The sequence below is a fragment of the Perna viridis genome, chromosome 7, assembly GCF_037379345.1.
Source record: "Perna viridis isolate PV_CMFRI_1.1 ecotype Kerala chromosome 7, ASM3737934v1, whole genome shotgun sequence".
Classification (NCBI taxonomy): Eukaryota; Metazoa; Mollusca; class Bivalvia; order Mytilida; family Mytilidae; genus Perna; species Perna viridis.
The window spans coordinates 14,210,836-14,229,426 of NC_142451.1; the positions used below are offsets into that span (position 1 = coordinate 14,210,836).

Sequence of the window (18,591 nt, forward strand, 5' to 3'; positions counted from 1 at the left end):
TTTTAATTCTATTTTTATATGTCACATGATTACAAAATGTAGGCGTTAGATATATTGGCACGATTGGCACTTTAATGCGAGTTTGACATTCGAAAATGGAAAATCGAATGCTGCCAATTGTGTGTGCTTTCTTCATTTTTGTCTATTTTTCTAATGCAACTTTGTCGACAGTTTTCTTGAGTGGAAGATGGTCAGTCACTGATGAAAGTCAGAGGATGTCAGGTTGTTATGTGTATTTCTACCAAATTGAACGCGTAGCATGTTTTTTTTCAATAAAAAATGGACATTGATCTTGTACGTTTGCGTTAAGTCAGTAATTTGTATTCTTATTGCATACCTGCCAACTTTTGAAAAATGAAGGTGGGAATGGCCAGTGTTGCGTTATATTTTGCAAACTGAGTTAGTTTGACCTTTCTCAGATGACCAAGCGCTTTTAGGAAACACAAACATGTTATATAACATATAGAGGTGAATAAGTTAAAAACGTATTTCTGAAGCTCTAAGTTCCCCCTTTTAAAAGTTAAGAATATATTTGCAATATGATCAGATTGATGTGTGGATGGAACCTGTCTATATTCTTACAATAAAGCAGCATGTTAACACTAGATGGTGATAAGGGCAAGTGATTTTTTTTACATTTATGACATACTTGTACAATTAGGTGAAATGTTGCATGAAATGTTACAAATATTCAATATTGCTCCAGTTAAATATCAAAATTATAAGTGATTAGGAGGAATATTATTTCCTTAAACAATTGCAGTTTCAACTTATGGAAAATGTCCTTTACTGTTGAAGATATAGAAAAATTATGAAAAAATATTGCAATTATAGGGAGGTAACTAACATTTTGAATAAACAAACATATGCAACATGTTTACACCTGTTGTTCTACAAAACTTATTAGACCTGTTAACTTGAAAATATTTGTGAAATTAATTGTGCAGTAGAAATTAATTTTTAACCATTGATTGGCTGTCCATAAAATGGTGATAGATCCAATTGGGATTCATTTTCTATTTGTCAATCATCATCCTATAACTCTGATCAGCTGATTGATCACAGATAATTACCTGAGCTTTACCTGAGGATTAATTATGACAGGATGTAGTTAATGAAGGTCACACTTCTTAATTGGCTTGGGGTAATTATATTAACAAGAGTGGAAATCGTGAAGGGACATTCAGACAATTGTAAATGGGCACTGAGGGGATACTCAATAGGGGCAGCCCTCCATTTTGCCCTAGCTGGTACACTGAACTGGGTCCTAAAGTTCTGAATGATGTTTTATATCAATTGAAGTTAAAACTAGTTGAAGACATATATGACATATCAAATTCAGTTGATTTTATGCTCTCAAAATTCCTGAAATGTGTAATAGGAAGTTACTGTACCAAACTAATAATTGACTATTTCTCACTTTCAAGTGCGAATTTTACATTTTTCTGAAATCATTCAAAGGTTAAAACTTCTCTTTAAGACTTTGGATAATGTTTTGAAAGATATTGTTTAAAAAAAGAAATGTTGGAGTTTGAATACCATACTGTAGCACTAACCCCTTACCAGCAAAGAATGGATAAAATCCTATCTAGAATGAAGAAGGGGGTCTCATAAATAGAATCTGATGTAACTTTAATTTATCAACCTTGAATATCTTAACAATACTATGGTGTTCTACTGTGAAATATATTATAAAAATTGTATAAATAAAAAAAATACTGGACTATAATATTTGGGTACAGGAAATTTGGGTTACACATTATGGTACTTTTGAAAACTAAAATTTGAATAAAAATCACATTTTCGAAAAACTTATAAAAAATCATTGAATAAAGCCTAGCCATCATATCATATTTTAAATGTGTACAAATTATCACCTGGAAAAATATGTACATGTATGTAGAAACAATTTATATCATGGTATCATGTACACAAATAACAATTTTGTTATGGATACTGTCTCATTAAACACTTGAACAGGAATATGCGAGACTTCCTAAGTTCCTATGACACATGCTGTGCATCTGCAACTACTTCCTGATTGCGTATATCATTTCAAAACTTTGTAACTGTTGTCAGAGCAATGTTGAACCATTCATTGTTTCAGAGCATCTGTGTACATAGGATGTTGCTGATGCTCCATCTCTAAAAAAGAAATTTTTAAACTCTAGATAAAATGCTATCATTGTTTTTTCTCTATTTTTTTGTGGGCCTAATTTTTCATCACTGTTTAAGCTTTAAAAATGTTTGTTTTTTACAATTTATGAATTTTTTATCTGATTGATAATTGTCAGATAGCATAATTATGAAACTGAAAATCAAACATCTGAAACATGGATGAAAATCCTCTTGCTCTTTCATATTGGCCTTCACAACAAAGTTTCAAAATCTACTAGTCTACATTTATTATATGTTGCATCAAATATCTGGATAATCTTGGTATTTATTTCTCAATCATAAAGAAAACTCATAAATTCAGGGATGGATATTCATATCATTGTATGATTCTCAACCCTATATATATTTATTTATGAGAACAAAATATTGCACTTGTTTGTGGAGATAACCGAGTTATTTTTTTTCAGGCAGCAATAACTTTACAAATCTTGATGCTGATATCCCTGGCAGCATTTATACAGCCTTGATGAACAATTTTCTAATAGGTGATCCATATTACAGAGATAATGATGACAAGTACAGGTGGATTTCCAAAGATAATTGGTCTTTTAACAGAACTTTTCAAGGTACTGATTATTCATATGCCAAAACTATGTTTTATCAACTGTCACAAGCTGATTTCATGTTGATTTACATAGACTGTCATATTTAGTGTATAGTAGTTTAACTTCTTTCTGGTGTAACCTCAATCTGTTGCAATCACAAATTTTTTTTTGGAACAAAGAACAGGGGCCTGATTGTGTCGATCATACACCATTGTCAAGTCAAGAGGTGTTTACTAACATATTCAAATTAGCACAACATTCCATGTATGGTATACCAGCACTTTTCTATTTATAAGTTCGTCATTGTGATTTATTGTACACCCTAAAACTCTTGTATTCATATTAAATTCATATTTTAATATTGATTTTCAACCTATAATGAAATAAACAGAACTGATTATTGGTCTGCTATGTAGGAAGCATTTCTCACTAAAATCTGATTATAATTTAATGCACATATGACCTTACACCTTTGCACCAGAACCAGGTTAAACTAAAACAATAATGGTGACCGATGACCCTTGTCATTTATTAATTCCTTAAGTAGGTCAGCATTTACAATCATGACAATTTTCTTCGACATTAAATAAATGAAAATTGCTGTTAATATTTAAACAAACAAAAACTGAACTTTGAATGAGAGATAAGGACAATAATCGGAAATTCTTGATTTATTTTTTTACCGAGTCCAGTATGTGTGTTTTTGAATGAATGTGTAATGTGTATATGTAAATTGAAGTTATATTAGGTTTATCAGTTAATTAAATATATATGAAATAGTCCTAAATTATATAATTTATATTATTTACAATTTACCCCTGTTCACCCTAGTCAGGTGGTGATGGTGGGGTTATTGTATAAATCCTGACTATTGAAAAACAAATTTGAAAAAATAAATAAATAAATGAAATTCCAAGCTAAGTGTATAGAAACAAAACATGTCCATCAATTATTGTTCTTGAATTTATTTCAAAGGCTTAATATTTAGCCTACTGGAGTGAGGTTAACCCAGTATATATATGCTGGTTTGAAAATATTTTATGGGCAAAATTTTTCAAGTAGAATTAGATAACAATTGATGATTTTGAAATTAGATCCTATGTGATATACTTTAAATACAATGTTTTGGGGATGTTGACATTTGGTTTATGAAAAAAATATGGATTATTAGTAAATGCATCTGTATGTTACTTTTAGTACTAGTTTAGTGTTATCAAAAGGGAAAGGTTGCTAATGATTTTGGTGGTTTTGGCCATACATGTACACTTTGCACCTGCAAACTATGAGGTATAAGGGACTAAAAACCACCATTTCAATTGTAAATTATAAATTGCTGATTTCTTGACAATGTTTGGAGAGTTTGTTTTGAAACCATTGCTGTGTCTAAATTTCAATTACACTCTACTGGTAATTTTAAGAGTTGCGGCAAGCTTTAATATCTTGCCAGTCAGACCAAACTTGCTTGTGGAGCATTTAATTTTGTGTTTATAATATTTGTATGTAGAAAGAAAAGAAGATGTATTTCTCTCATGATATAATCATATGATTTTTACATTTAATTTTGATGCTAAAAGATTGATTTTCACTTGGTTTTATGTAAAGTTCATTAGATATTGTAGCAGTCTGTTTATTATTTTAGTCACACCTGCTATGTTGTCGTCTAAGTCTTTGGTATTGGTATGTGATGGACTTGACACTGTAGCTGACATCTATGTCAATGACCAGTTAGTGGGAAATTCTGATAATATGTTTGTCAGATATGTCTATAACATCAAGCATGTAGCAAAGGTAACTCAAGGTTTTTGTAGAAGGAAGTTAGGCATGACATCTTGAACAATTTTGTAGTATAATATACATATGTATGAAAATAAAAAAAATGAAGCGAAAGGGGGCATACACATAGTCTCTCAATAAATCCTTGCCTGGTACTTCATCTTAGAGTTCAACAAATTTTGATTAAAATGTTGGGTTTTTTTTTAGATGAATTTTTTATTTGTTATCATTCAATTTTATTGTAGTGTCAGAACAAATATTGTTATGATTTCTTACAGTACTTGTTTATGCAATTTACATTAAAAAATTCATGCACATGTGCATGTTATTTATGAAACAAATTAGTTTTATCATACAAACTTTTATGGACTAAAACTATTCTAAATCTTTTCAGATCATAAATTTACTTTCAATTACAAAAGACAACAGTATTGATTAAAGATAGAGCATTTAATACTTTAGCACAGACAGAAGTTTGTACTGCATGTTAATAAAACCCATAGTTTTAATTGTTATAATGATCATTATAAAGGAAGGATATAGAGGAAATAGCCATGAGACAACCATCCAAGTACATGTAGTTGTATATATATTTTAAATCAACATTTTAATTGAATTCTGTGAGCAAGAAAAATCACGAAAATAAATAACAGTGAATATGTTCCTTCATTTCCATGAAATACATGTAAAACAGAGTGGTGGTCATAAAAATAAATAGTAGAGATTCCTAAAACATGAAAATAAGGTTGTGGTTAAAAAAATTGGTTAATAGTTAATGCAATTAAAAAAACAGGAACTGTTGAAGCTTTCAAGGTGGGTAGTTTGGTACTGAATGATAAGTTATCATCTTCCATAAACAGAGGGTTTACAGAAGTTGTTCTGTCATGAGCCAGTTACAATTTTTTTTAGATTGGGACAAATAAAATCAAGATTGTATTTATGTCACCAGTAAGATATGCTGAGACCAAGGCCACTAGCTACCCCTATGTAGTACCACCAAAGGCCCAAGTTCCACAGTATCATGGAGATAACCATGTCCAGTTTATCAGGAAATGTCAGTGTTCATTCAGTTGGGACTGGGGACCTTCTTTTCCATCAATGGGTATTTGGTTAGTTATTTATGCATGTTAAAGCAATTGTTTAGTTTTTTTTGTATTTAATTTGTCAGTTTTGTTCTGTGCTTTTAAAAACCTACAAATGCCTTCATAGCATTTGTACTTCATTTCAGTTTTAAGTGTTTGATGTATTACTAGCTTGTAATAGAGTGAAAAATCAAGAATTTGGCAGCTTTCCATTTTTTTTATGCCTTAAATGTTCCTAGAAAAGATAATAAAATTTCAATTTGATAAATACAGAATAAGTCAGTGAGGACCAGTAAATGTTTAGTAGTTACCTGGTAAATACCTTTAACTTGAAAAGCTATAAATCTCTAGTTTGACCAACACAGTATATTAAGTAATCTTCTTGTTTTTTTTGTCATTAGGAAAGACATTTACATACAGGGATATGATAGTTTGGTCATCAAAGATATAACAGCGGAAACAATCAAAGGTCAGTCTTAATGAACAATAGTATAGAAGTTATTCAACAAATATGTTCATGAAAAAGTTAAGGATAACACACAGCACACGGAGAATCAAATCAAAACAAAGTAAAAATACTCTTAACTGACACCCACTCTAATGATTGGGGTATAGAATAGCCAACAAAGGAGTAATCAAAGGAACCGAGATTCTAGTGGAAATCAAAAGAATTTAATCCAGGGACAAAGATCAGACATGGAAAACAGACACACCCAAGAAAGAACATAAATAACCAAAATAATACATAGAAAGCTTCCCACAATTTAAGTCTGCTTTCTGAACTTATCAAATCCTTTCAGAATTTTTTGTTTTTGTTTTCTACTTGCAGTCATTTTTTCACATAATGAATTTCTTTACACTAGAGTTTTAGAGTATTCTGCTCTTCAAACAATCAGATTTCAACTTCCTCACATTACAACCACAGGTACAGATGGCACATGGACAATGGATGTACAGGTATTTACTGACGTAACACCAGGAGTAACTGTATCAGGGAAACTGGAGGCAAGACTGGACTCTACATCTGTGTCTATCAATATACCAGTGACCATTACCCAAAGTAACAGCAACCCTAAACTGAAAGTACACATTCCTCAGGTAAGACATACAAACTGGTTTACTAGATCACAAGATCTTAGCCTGTGACAATTGGAAGATTGTCGGGTATGATTTACCAAGCTGGATTTCCATTGCCTGTCAATCTTCAAATAATTTCTACACAAGAGCGTGTGACTCTATATTTTAATTTTTCTTTCACCAATGACTTGTATTTTTAACATAAGTACAGTGAAACCTGTCTAAAGCAAACTCTTTTGTTTAGATAAGACAGGTGCTTGTTTACACAGGGTCAGAATGCACTTAAACTGGCATGGAGGGACTAAGTCTTGTTAAGACATATTTATGGTTTCAATGTATTAACATCAATTGCTTTCAAACTTAGGAGCAACTATTTTGCTGTACCTGTGTGTAATGTTGTTTTGCGGCCAGCTGCAGCCTGCACTGTGGTGTGAGGGTTTCCTCGTCACTCATTGAAGACCCATAGGTGGCTGTGAGCTGACATTTTTCATCCAAGTGGGGTTGTTGTCTTTTTTTACATATTCACCAAATTAGTTCAAGTTTTGTTGAAAAAATGGAAAGCTTTTCATTTTAGAGTACCAATATAAAAGAATGGTGGCCAAATGGGTATGGTAACCAAACGCTGTATAAACTGTATGTATTTTTCACCAGTAACAATGGACAAGAAATGTGTGCTGGTAGTATCAACATAGGCTTTAGGACTGTAGAACTAGTGGAGGATTATGTGGCTAACAATCACTCATTAGGTATTTGCTTATTCTACCGTATATACTTCTACAGTTAAACCTGTCTTAATCCACCTTTCATGAGAAGCTGAAATCATGGTTACATAAGTCTGATGGTCTTTATATACAGGTAAATTTTACTGAGAATAGGGGATATTTTTATCATCATCCTTCAAGACACAATATTGTTGTTGAATAAACTGAACTCTAAATAAACAAGAAAACTCTCTAAATTGAACCTTGAATAAACAGGAAAACACTGTATACTGAACCCTAAATTAAAGAGAAAGCTCTCTGATCTGGACCTGAAATAAACAAGAAACCTCTCTAAACTGAACTTCGGATAAGCAAAAAATATCTCTAAAATAAACCTTAATGGAACAAAATTTTCAGACCATTTTCACCGTATTATAAAATTATTGTAGTGAATGAAATTTTCATTAATACCCTCCATTTTTCAGCTTTTGATATGACCACTTTGACCTGTTTTTATGTTAGATGCTACTTTTATTGAAATCCTTAGGAATGTGAAAAGTAAAACTTTGGTAGTGTTTTTAAAGTGTTAAACATGTGATATGAGTGTATGATAAATACTGGAAAAATATCTGTTAAGTTTATACCCACTTTGTCTTTTATTCCAACTTCACCCTGATTTTATTGGATTGACTAATTGTATAGATAGTAGAAGGTTCCCTGTGTAATAAATTTCAATAATTCACATGTGAAACAAATTTTTTAATTTAACTCTCAGTCTTTCTCCTGTCAAAACCTCACATGAATATCAATCAGTCGATCACAAAACTTTAAAATTTATTTTGAAAATAGGAATAAATTATGGAGAAAATCTGTATAAGTTAATAAATTAAATAAATAAGTAATATGATAAATAACCAAAATATAATTACTTATGGCTAGAGTGCTTGATGATTTATCTCTAGCCTCTGTTTTTATCAACTTAAATATATGTTTCAATATTGCTTCATTTATATGTTTTCAGGTAGAACATTTTATTTTAAAATAAATGGCCAGCCTATATTCTTTAAGGGATCAAACTGGATTCCAGCAGATAGTTTCTTAGAAAGAGTTACAAAATCAAGAATAGAAAACTTGTTACAGTCAGCTAAAGATGCTAACATTAATGTACTGAGAGTGTGGGGTGGAGGGGTAAGTCTGAAATAGTGGAATTGTGAATTAAATAGAAATAATTGGTACTTTCTAACCAACCCATCTTTAATTTGTACATATGTAGTCTTAAACAGCAGAATATATATTTATAGTCTACTCCAACACCTGTGTTTTTTAGAATCCTGTAAAATTTTATTTCATCATTGTTTTTTAACCTTTGTATTCTTGAAGCCTGTCTTGGAAGTGTTTACCCTGATGGTTCTCTATAATATGAACAGATTTTCAAATTTACAAATTACACATTATGGATGAGGAGTGTAAAGATAAAGGAACATTTCATAGAAAAATGTGAAGAATTATAAAATTGAAGATTATGGGCAAATATATCACTTTCTGGTCAAAATTACTGAAGGTTAGTTTTGATAAACAGATATAGGTATGATATTTAGGTATCTAGTCCTTAAGAAGTACCAACCTAGACTAGATATACTGTTCTAGTAAATAACATGACAGTTTACAGCCCTGTTTAAAGTGCTCTATTTCAGTCAAATAGCTTTTACATACATATCAATTTTTATATCAGGTCTATGAGTCAGACGATTTCTATGATGTAGCAGACAGTCTAGGGATAATGATCTGGCAAGATTTTATGTTTGGATGTTCTATGTATCCTACTGATCAGAAATTCCTCAACAGTGTCACAGAAGAAGTTACTAACCAGGTACAGCAGTAAATGTATCACAATAGTGTTCCCCACATAACATTTTGGGAGGGTGCAGGTGCCCTGCCCTTTACAGCAAATGTCCCCTAAATGTATTTTAATGCTTGCAATTTATCTTTCAAGTGCTGAGTGTCCTTTTTGACCTGGATTATACTGCTCTTTTCAAAAGTTGCATGAAACCCTACATAACTATTTGCTTTACTGGAAAAGTAATTTATTTTTAAAATAGTTAAATAATTCAATTCTCTAATGTATTTGTGTATTTATATCCTGTTACTATGGCACATACCATTTTCTATGGAGTAGGAAGGTTGGAATTTTTTTTAGTGAGTATGTTTTTGGCATAAGTGTGTAAATAATGTATTTTTTTCAGCAGCAGCCAGAGTGCAAAATTGAAATAAAAATTTTAAATCTACATTGTTTTAGGTGATGGGGAATATTGAATTTTTTTCTGAGATCATATCTGTGTACATGTACCAGTAATTTTTTAAATTTTGTTTTGCAAAAGTATGGAATAATACATTTTTTAAGAAATACCTACCCCCCTCATCACACTAATAAAATTGGTGATGCTTGAATGTAAAAGACTTGCCAAAAAGTGTTAAAATTTTCAAATTGTTGTTGAAATCACTTATTTTAATTCTACATTTACTGGACTGTATGTCCTTTTTGTAGGTTCGGAGACTCAAGCACAGACCCTCCATTGTAATCTGGAGTGGTAATAATGAGAATGAAAAAGCACTGAGACAAAGCTGGTTTGTTTAATGCAGTTTTTCATTGATTAAATTTCCAATGGCATATAGTGATGACGTTGGTGGATAGAGTTGATTATCCTTTGATTACATGACAATCAGTTGATGAACATAACATGGTTATTAACTTAACAATGGAGAAAAGATTTAAACTCAAAATCAAATTTAAATACCTCAGAAATAATAAAACGTTTACCGGTAAATCTCTCCTTGTCAACTTTCCTTTCACTAGTAATTATCTTATGAATAGCACTATGTGATTGTCATTTAATGAAAGGAAGATTAAGTCTATTATCTGAACATCAATACTGTATGCACTGTAAGACTTAAGACTTGAATAAGGTTGGTGACATTCTTTTGTGTGAGAAACCACACTGAAGGTGCATTTTTTATCCTAATCATGAGCATTTTTCTTTACGTTGATCATAAAAATTATCAGTGAAAAAAAACTATCAAGGTATTAATCATGATCATTTTATGATCAAAGATGGCGGCTATCATTCTTAACTTTCAGTAAACAAAAAAATAGAATGTAAAAATCGCTTGCTCAGCATGTGTTATTGCTACTGGAGGGCAGTTTTCCTAACTTTGGTGAAAGTGAGTTTGAAAGTCTGATATGCAATAACTTGATACAACATCCTCAACATATTTTTGAATTCTGACCTTAGATTTCCTATGTTTTTCTTGAAAAATTTTCAGAAATGTAATCATGTCTGAATTTATACACTCTTCATTTTCAAAACTCTGGTTAATTTGTTGATTTTGTGTGAATAGTGTTAGGAAAGAGTAATCAAGGGAACCAAGTTTATAGCAGTAATCAAAAGAATGTAATCCAGGGACAAAGACCAGACATGGAAAACAGACATACACAACAAAGAACATAAAGTAACTAAAATCATACGTACAAAGTAACAAAAGCAAATGAGCAACTCGGACTCCACTAAAAAGTGGGAGCATGGACCAGGTGCACTGGTAGGGTAAGCATCCTCTGCTTTTCTAGAAACACCTGCCGGTTTGCTCATAAAAAGTCAAGTCCGGGGTAGACGAAAGAGGAAAGGAAAACTATGATACGTTGAACAAATCAGTTTTCATGTTGCAGATAGATACACCATAATGATCCACGAGTTCATGATGACGACCATAAAACTTTTGTAGTGTTGACTTCAATCTTATAGCAACATAACCCTATTCCTGGAGCCTCTTTGTTATGAAAAAGGCATTGATGCTTGTGTGTGCCATTTTTAATATTGAACATAAATTTGACCAAAAATGAACATGAAAAAGATCATTGAAATATCTGATCATGATCACATGAACATAAATGTGTTCAAACCTGATCACAAAAATAATCATGTGAACAATGATCATGATCATGATTTTGACCATTTTTTTTTTTCATGTTCATGATCAAAAGCTGATCATGAACATTATCTCAAGAAGAAAATGCACCCTGAATGTGACTTTTTAAGCTGATTTTCAACAAAGTTAAACTCAGCTATTGGTTTGGTGATGGTGGGCCAGTAGATGGGCATCAATATTGGTTTCTGGACAATAACTGGAAAATTTATATCTGAATCAAATGAAACTTTTGGATATTATTACATACCAAAAATTTTTTTCCCTTAAATTGAGGTGTCCAGACAATTACTCAAAAAATTGTACATCTGATTCAAACCAAACTTTCGGATTTTGTTACATACCAGGTCAGTGCAAACCGTATTGATTTTGGGGAAATTTCATCGAAGGTCAAGCTTATAGTCATCCAAAAACAAAATGAGGTTTCTAGACAATAACTCTTAAAGTTTACCTCAGATTGAAACCAAACGTTAGGATATTGTTACATGCCAGATAAGTGAACTATATATTGATTTGGGAAAAGTTTTGGTCAGAATTACCAAAAAATATACATTTTTGCATAAACATTAGGATTCCAGACAATAACTTAAAAAGTTTACATCTGATTGAAATAGAACTCTTAGATATTGTTACATACCAGATAAATAAAAACACTATTGATTTTTGGGGAATTTCGTTGGTAGCCAAGGTCATACTGTAGTTGTCATTTTGTCAAATAGGGATGCAACTCAGTTGTTCACCCTAGTGCATTTCAGTTTTTTTTTTTTTTTTTAAATATTACAGCATTCAAACTTAATTTCTTGAAGCTGATGTTACAGAAGTCATACCATTTAAACTACAATTAATATATACAGTATTTTGAAAAAGCTACTCAAAGAATTAAAAAATGACAACCATTTTTTACATTTTGTAAATAGATTAAGAGAGCACTTATCATACTGGTGCTTCTGGTCCATACTTCCAGTTTTTTTATGATTCTATGCTGTTTATTTACATGGTTTCTATTTGATTTCACATATAGGTACAACACAGACGTGAACTTTACCCTTTACTACAATGACTACCTGAAACTGTACAGAGATGTAGTCTACAAAGTGGTCCAGAGAGAAGATCCTAATCGCCCCTTTATTGCCTCTAGCCCAGCCAATGGGAAGGAGAGTATGTTGGAAGGATGGGTTGCCAAGGAACCATGGAGCGAACTCTATGGAGATAGTAAGTTGAATTAAATGATTGAATCAGTGTTTCAAATAAGTGGTGGTCTGAGGTCAGGTGTCATTTGTTATTATTACTGTCTTTTGTCATGTAACATTTTATTCCACTTCTGGACCTGTCTAAATCTCTTTATTATTTATATCTTCATATTTATCATTCACATGGAAACAAGCTTTATTGATATGATTCTGTAGAATCTAATATGATTTCAGGCCTAAGAGGGACAAGCCTATTTGCACTCAAATTACATCTAATTTTATTGATAATGAAAAATTATCTTGTTATATCTCTGATATCTAGACAATGGGAATATGAGAGACGTCCTATAACACGATGGGCATCTGCATTAAAAGTTCAAACTGCATACATCACTTGTGAAATATGTCACTTTCGACAGAAAGATTTTGAGCCATTCATGTTTTGACAGAGGATCTACATATTTAGAATGCCACTGATGCTTCATCCTTTAGTATGAAAGTATGTACATGTATAAAAACTGCAAAGAAAAAAACTGATTTCAGTAGCAAAACTTTTGTTTCAGTTCATGAATACAAGTACATGGCACCTTTCTATGAAGCATCATCATATAGAATACCAAGGTTTTCATCAGAGTATGGGCTGCAGTCCCTGCCATCATATGAGACTTTAGAGACTGTGTTAGACAAACAAGACTTGCACTACTGGTCTGATATGTTAAATCACAGACAACATCATCCGTTTGGTAAGAACATACTTACATTTATTTATAGCACAATTGTTTATTATAGTGTTATCAAGTGACGATATTCACGGATATCAATTTCGGTTGTTTCAAATAATGATTAGCATTACATAGTGTTTAAAATCAATTTCACAGATACTTTTTTTCACACTTTTGTGTCCAGCACCAAAACAGCAAAAATTAATACATCTACAGTATTTTACATTGTAGGTTAAATTAAGATTTTTGTCAAAGATATTTTACATTGTAGGTATGGTTGAGATGATGACTGAAAACAGTATGTTCTTGAACCTACCAAACAATAAAGATAAAGTACAGCTCTTCAAAGATCAGATTTACATTACACAGGTTTGAATCAAACTAACATATTGTTGACACAAGTTATATTCTGATATGGTGTTTTACAAATGTTTTGAAAATACTTTGGTGTTAAACAAATGACAAACCATGACCAACATTATTGACAACAGACATCTACATGTATATTTACAATGTCAAAGATAACCATGATAATACAATTATATTTTGCTCTGTAGTGATGGTTTTCAGGAACAGTGCATAGCTTGTTATTTTTTATATATTTCAAATTTATAGTTGTAATACAACTAAAATTATTCATGGAGACTTAATTTATCATTTGGGTTAACATGGGCTGGCAATTTATGTTGCTTGGGGTGGAATAATAAATTGGCTGTGAAAATTGTAGAAAAGTTTTCAAATAATTTTTTTGGTTAAAAATTTACCTGGTACTTAAGAAAGTTAATTTATGCACCACCTTACTGAACCTTTCTTTTTAATGCAGATAGACCAAGCCATTGGTATGAAGGCGGAGACTGAACATTACAGACATTGGCAGAACAAACTAGACAGTTCTGGTAGAGGATTGACAATGGGAGCTATGTATTGGATGTTAAATGATATATGGCAAGCTCCAACATGGTCATCTTTAGGTATTACATGTGTTTCATTGAATGATATTTGTCATTTTTATTATGTTACATTTTTGTTATTATCTATATTCAAATTTAGCTTTTTTTTATGTTCTGTATTAAAGTTCAGTAATGGGCATTGTTTCTGACCAAATAAAATTTCTAGCATTCCTTTGGGGTTAAAACTTCAGTGAAAGTAAAAACATGGAAAACAATATTTATATAAAGTTTTGTAACATTCTATAGAATTACTCTCTTGGTTCTATTCCAGAATATACTGGGAAATGGAAAATGCTGCACTATTTTGCCAAGAACTTTTTTGCTCCATTTTTAATCTCACCAGTCAAAGAGTCAAACAATATAGAAGTTTATATAGTAGTAGACCAGATTCCTACTTCAGTTCACCGTCATCCACAGACTGGACAGGTCCATTTTAAACCATTGACAAACCTATTTGCTCCACCATGGAGTAGTAATCCACCACAACATGTAAATCATATGACAACTGGTACATTATATATACAAATGTACTCCTGGGATAGGATGACACCATTACACACATGGACACAGAGATATAATGTAAATACATGTATCTTAAATGTAGATTTCATTATATTTTTTACATTCTTTACTTAAATTACTGCTAATTTCGTACAGTAGGAGATCCAGGTAGTGTAGGGGGTTAGCCACCCTTTTTATTGGAAAATTTGTTATTTTCATGAGTAAAATTGACAAAAAATTGAAAATAATGTCCTAGCACCCCCATTTTTCTCAGGAACCACAACTGACACCCCTCCTTTTCAAAGTGTCTGGATCCATCCCCTGTCATATGACCAGTTTATATATCATTAGAAAATTGTTATGTTTAGAAAGGAGATACTAGGAATTACAGGGAAGTGGAAATTGGCAAAATTAAGTAAATAAGCAGTCAAATAAAAAATTGTATCTGTAAAATATGGATTTATTAAGGCAGATATATATTAATCTGCAAAAAATTCACATCCCTGTATGTGTAACTTAATTATGTAATGAAGCCATATCAGTAAGTACCCCAATTTTTTTGGGAGATAGTCAGACCCACCAAAAATAAAAAGACAGGTAATTCTATGTTTACATTACATGATTTAAACATACACTCAAATATACTGACTTTAAGACTGTGATTCAACTTTTATACATGTACCATTGCTTGAAGTGTGTTTACTACATTACAATAAAGATCTAGATTAATTTAAGTACATTATAGCTTCAGAAAACAACAGAAATGGTATTCCAAGCTAACATCAACAGTATGATGACAACAGCTGGATGCATCCGTACTAAGAACTGTTTCCTGTACTTCCATACAGGTGACCCAGTGAATGGTCCTACAAACTGGTTACCTCTTTCTACCTTTAGGGATGCTATTGGTTTACAAAGAGCATCAGTTCAGGTAAGGATTCTTATGCAACCACAATTTTTATGTGGTGTTTAATCTCATATTTATGTCATCATCAGCACCAATTGTTCCACGAATGTGTGAAGGGATCTCTATAAAATTTATCCATAAGATTCCATAAAAAAAATTAGATTGGAATATATTTTAGAGGTTAGATTAAGGGCCAAGAAGGACTCAAAAAGAAAAGTTTTTATTATGTTTATTTTTATCCTGTTTTAGAATTTGTCCATATTGAGCTCTAAAGGATTTAAGATAAAACTTTTTTTCAACAAAAATTAAAACCATGTGGTTTTTCTGTATCCTGATTATTAGTGTATATATATATTTTTGTTTTGGTATAGGTCAAAATGGGTGTCTAAAGTTAACCCTCTTACTGTCTGAATTAAAAAAAAAATGGGGGGGGGTGTCTTCCATATACATAATCTTTATATGTATCAATATTTTGGATTTGGGCTCTCATGATCCTTTGTACACATTGGGGTCCAAGGAATAAAATATTACACCTTGTTTGATTTCAACATTTTCTAGAATTCTAGAGATTAAGTAAATGTTTTTTTTTTTGTTTTTTTTTTAGATTTTGGACATTGGACCAACTAAAGTAAATGATTTTTATAAGTTTTATTAAACTTATCTGTTATATCTGTATCCACAACCTAGTAACTTTTTACACCAAGAAAACCAAAGTAAATCTACAATCAACCATGAATGTTCTTCTTAGACCAGTACGTGCATAAGCATGGGTTGCCCAGAATCAGTAACCAAACCTGCTATTAGTATGATATTGGATGATAAGAATTACTTTCATTTTTCAGGTTATAAATGTTATTGAAGTGAAGCCAAAGAAAGAGTTTAATATTACCCTACAAACCAAAGCCATAGCCCCATTTGTATGGTTAGAGGCCTATCAAATGGTGGGACGATTTAGTGACAATGGATTCCTTATGATGCAACAACAGAAAGTCCTGACCTTCTATGCATGGATGGATATAAACCTGGAACAGCTGAAATCTTCACTGTCAGTTAAATCATTAATGGATGTATACTTCTAATTCTTTACCTCTCTCAGTGAGGATTTACAGAGTAAGGATGTGAGTAGTGTGAGAGGTAATTAGAATGAGTACTAAGTATTAAAGGGGAAGAAATATTAATGAATGTTTTGGAGAGATGACATATTGTATGTGAATTGGGGTGTTTTCTCTTAAAATAAATGATTTTTTGGGGGGAGAAGTTTACTCCATAAGATAATCATTACAGCAGTGCTTGTTGATATTATTTGATAAATGTATTTACATAAATCAATAGAAGATATAATACTTAATTATGGAGAAAAAAACATACTGTCCTTTTCTTTTGTGTATTTAGTTTAAATGATGCATAAATCCATTCTGTCATAATCATGTTAGTAATGCTTTCATTCACTTGATAATGTTTTTCATTCTTACTAAGACTGATTGTAAAAAATCTTGAAAGTTACTAACAAGAAGAAATTGTCTTTCCTTTTAGTTTTTGTATGCCTGTCTTTCGACAGTGCAATATCATGGTATACAGCAGTCTGTGTGGTCACTCATGGTACAAAACTTAAGACACTTTGAGGGATTTTAAAAATTTTTTTTACAATGTTTGTCTTCATTTAAGGAGGACTGTTTGTTTTTTCTTGTTTTAAAAGTAGTTTTGAGACTTTAATGTATGTTTTATCTTCAGAAAGGTAATTAGCAGTGAACATGTAACGGTGCTTTCTCTCAAATGTAGATTCAAACACAACTCTACATTAGCAGCACTAGTGGAATTATCTTTAGAGTGTTGGCTGCCAGTTCTAGGAGTTAGTCTTTGGTTTGATTTCCAGCTGGTACTATTGTACATTTTGTCAAGGGTACTGTATTTTTCTGTTCAAACATAAATGGGTTGATTTGGGTTGATATGTTTTCAAGGTGTATGAATGAAAACATTGGTAGATATTTTCAAGTATTTTCATATTATAATTTACATTCAAAGTATTGTTATATGTTTATATGAGTGAATCATGTGATATTTTGTACTTGTTAGTAACAGTTTATGAATACTATTTGTTATGGATATTAAAATTTATTTTTATCCAAGATGTGTTCCGTGACAGTAGTTTTCTATGAAGTATTACTTGATAGAAAAAATACTTTGGTTTATTGTGGACAAGTAAACAGAGACTTTATGAAAGTATGAGAGAGTGATCTAGGAAACCAAGATTCAAGCGGAAAACAAATAAATATATTCCAAGGATAAAGAGTGAACATGGAAAACAGATACACATAACAAAGAACATGAAATAACCAAAATAACATGTACAAAAAAAACCCCAAAAAGTTAATGAGCAACCAGGACTCCACTAAAAAGTAAATGTCATTTTATAACAATTATTATGCAGCCATCTTTTGATGGATGTATATACTACCACATCTGGGGCAGACCAAAATATTTCATTCCAGTCCAGGAAGTAAATGTAAGGGGTTATAAATTGTTAATTTTACCAAAAATTGGTACAAAATTAACCAAATTTTTCAACAAAAAGGGAGAATTCAACCCCAGGAGCCCTCCCCTTGGCATGTACTGTTCCCTGTTTGTGTTCATTGGTCAGTCCACATCCCATAGGACAATTCAAAAAGAGATTTTAGTAATACTTTGATACAAAGTTTGTTTCCGTTTAAAGATGACCATTTCCTTCTTGAGCCTTATTATAAGGTTTTTGATAATTTTATTACTCGGTTGATTTTTAAGTAATCATTTGATTACTATACCAAATATTTAATGATTATTTGATTATTGTGAACAAAAATCCAATTTCTGATTACCACAGCAAATAATGATTGTGTGATTATATTGGCAAAAAATTTGTAACAATGAGATGATAGTAGCAAATATCTGATCAGTGGCGGAAGCAGATGGGGTGCAGGAGTTGGTATCCCCTCTTTTATATGAAAATTTGT

General features: G+C 31.5%; 1 protein-coding gene across 2 annotated transcripts; it reads left to right on the forward strand.

The window, feature by feature from the left end:
- Positions 1 to 30: 30 nt before the first annotated feature.
- On the forward strand, positions 31 to 17,730 carry LOC148611428 (beta-mannosidase-like). 2 transcript variants are annotated; one of them, XM_088592043.1, is made up of 18 exons: positions 31 to 60; positions 91 to 222; positions 2,586 to 2,744; positions 4,363 to 4,511; positions 5,406 to 5,605; positions 5,980 to 6,047; positions 6,504 to 6,676; positions 7,230 to 7,401; positions 8,378 to 8,544; positions 9,089 to 9,226; positions 9,902 to 9,981; positions 12,356 to 12,546; positions 13,088 to 13,267; positions 13,518 to 13,615; positions 14,070 to 14,217; positions 14,468 to 14,775; positions 15,443 to 15,628; positions 16,447 to 17,730. In XM_088592043.1, exons 2-18 carry the CDS (start codon positions 96 to 98, stop codon positions 16,681 to 16,683), a joined length of 2,781 nt encoding a protein of 926 aa, XP_088448169.1. In that variant the 5' UTR covers positions 31 to 60; positions 91 to 95; the 3' UTR covers positions 16,684 to 17,730. The 2 variants fall into 2 exon arrangements, with proteins under 2 accessions (XP_088448169.1, XP_088448168.1); XM_088592042.1 differs by having other exon boundaries at positions 31 to 222.
- The last annotated feature ends 861 nt before the right edge of the window (positions 17,731 to 18,591 follow it).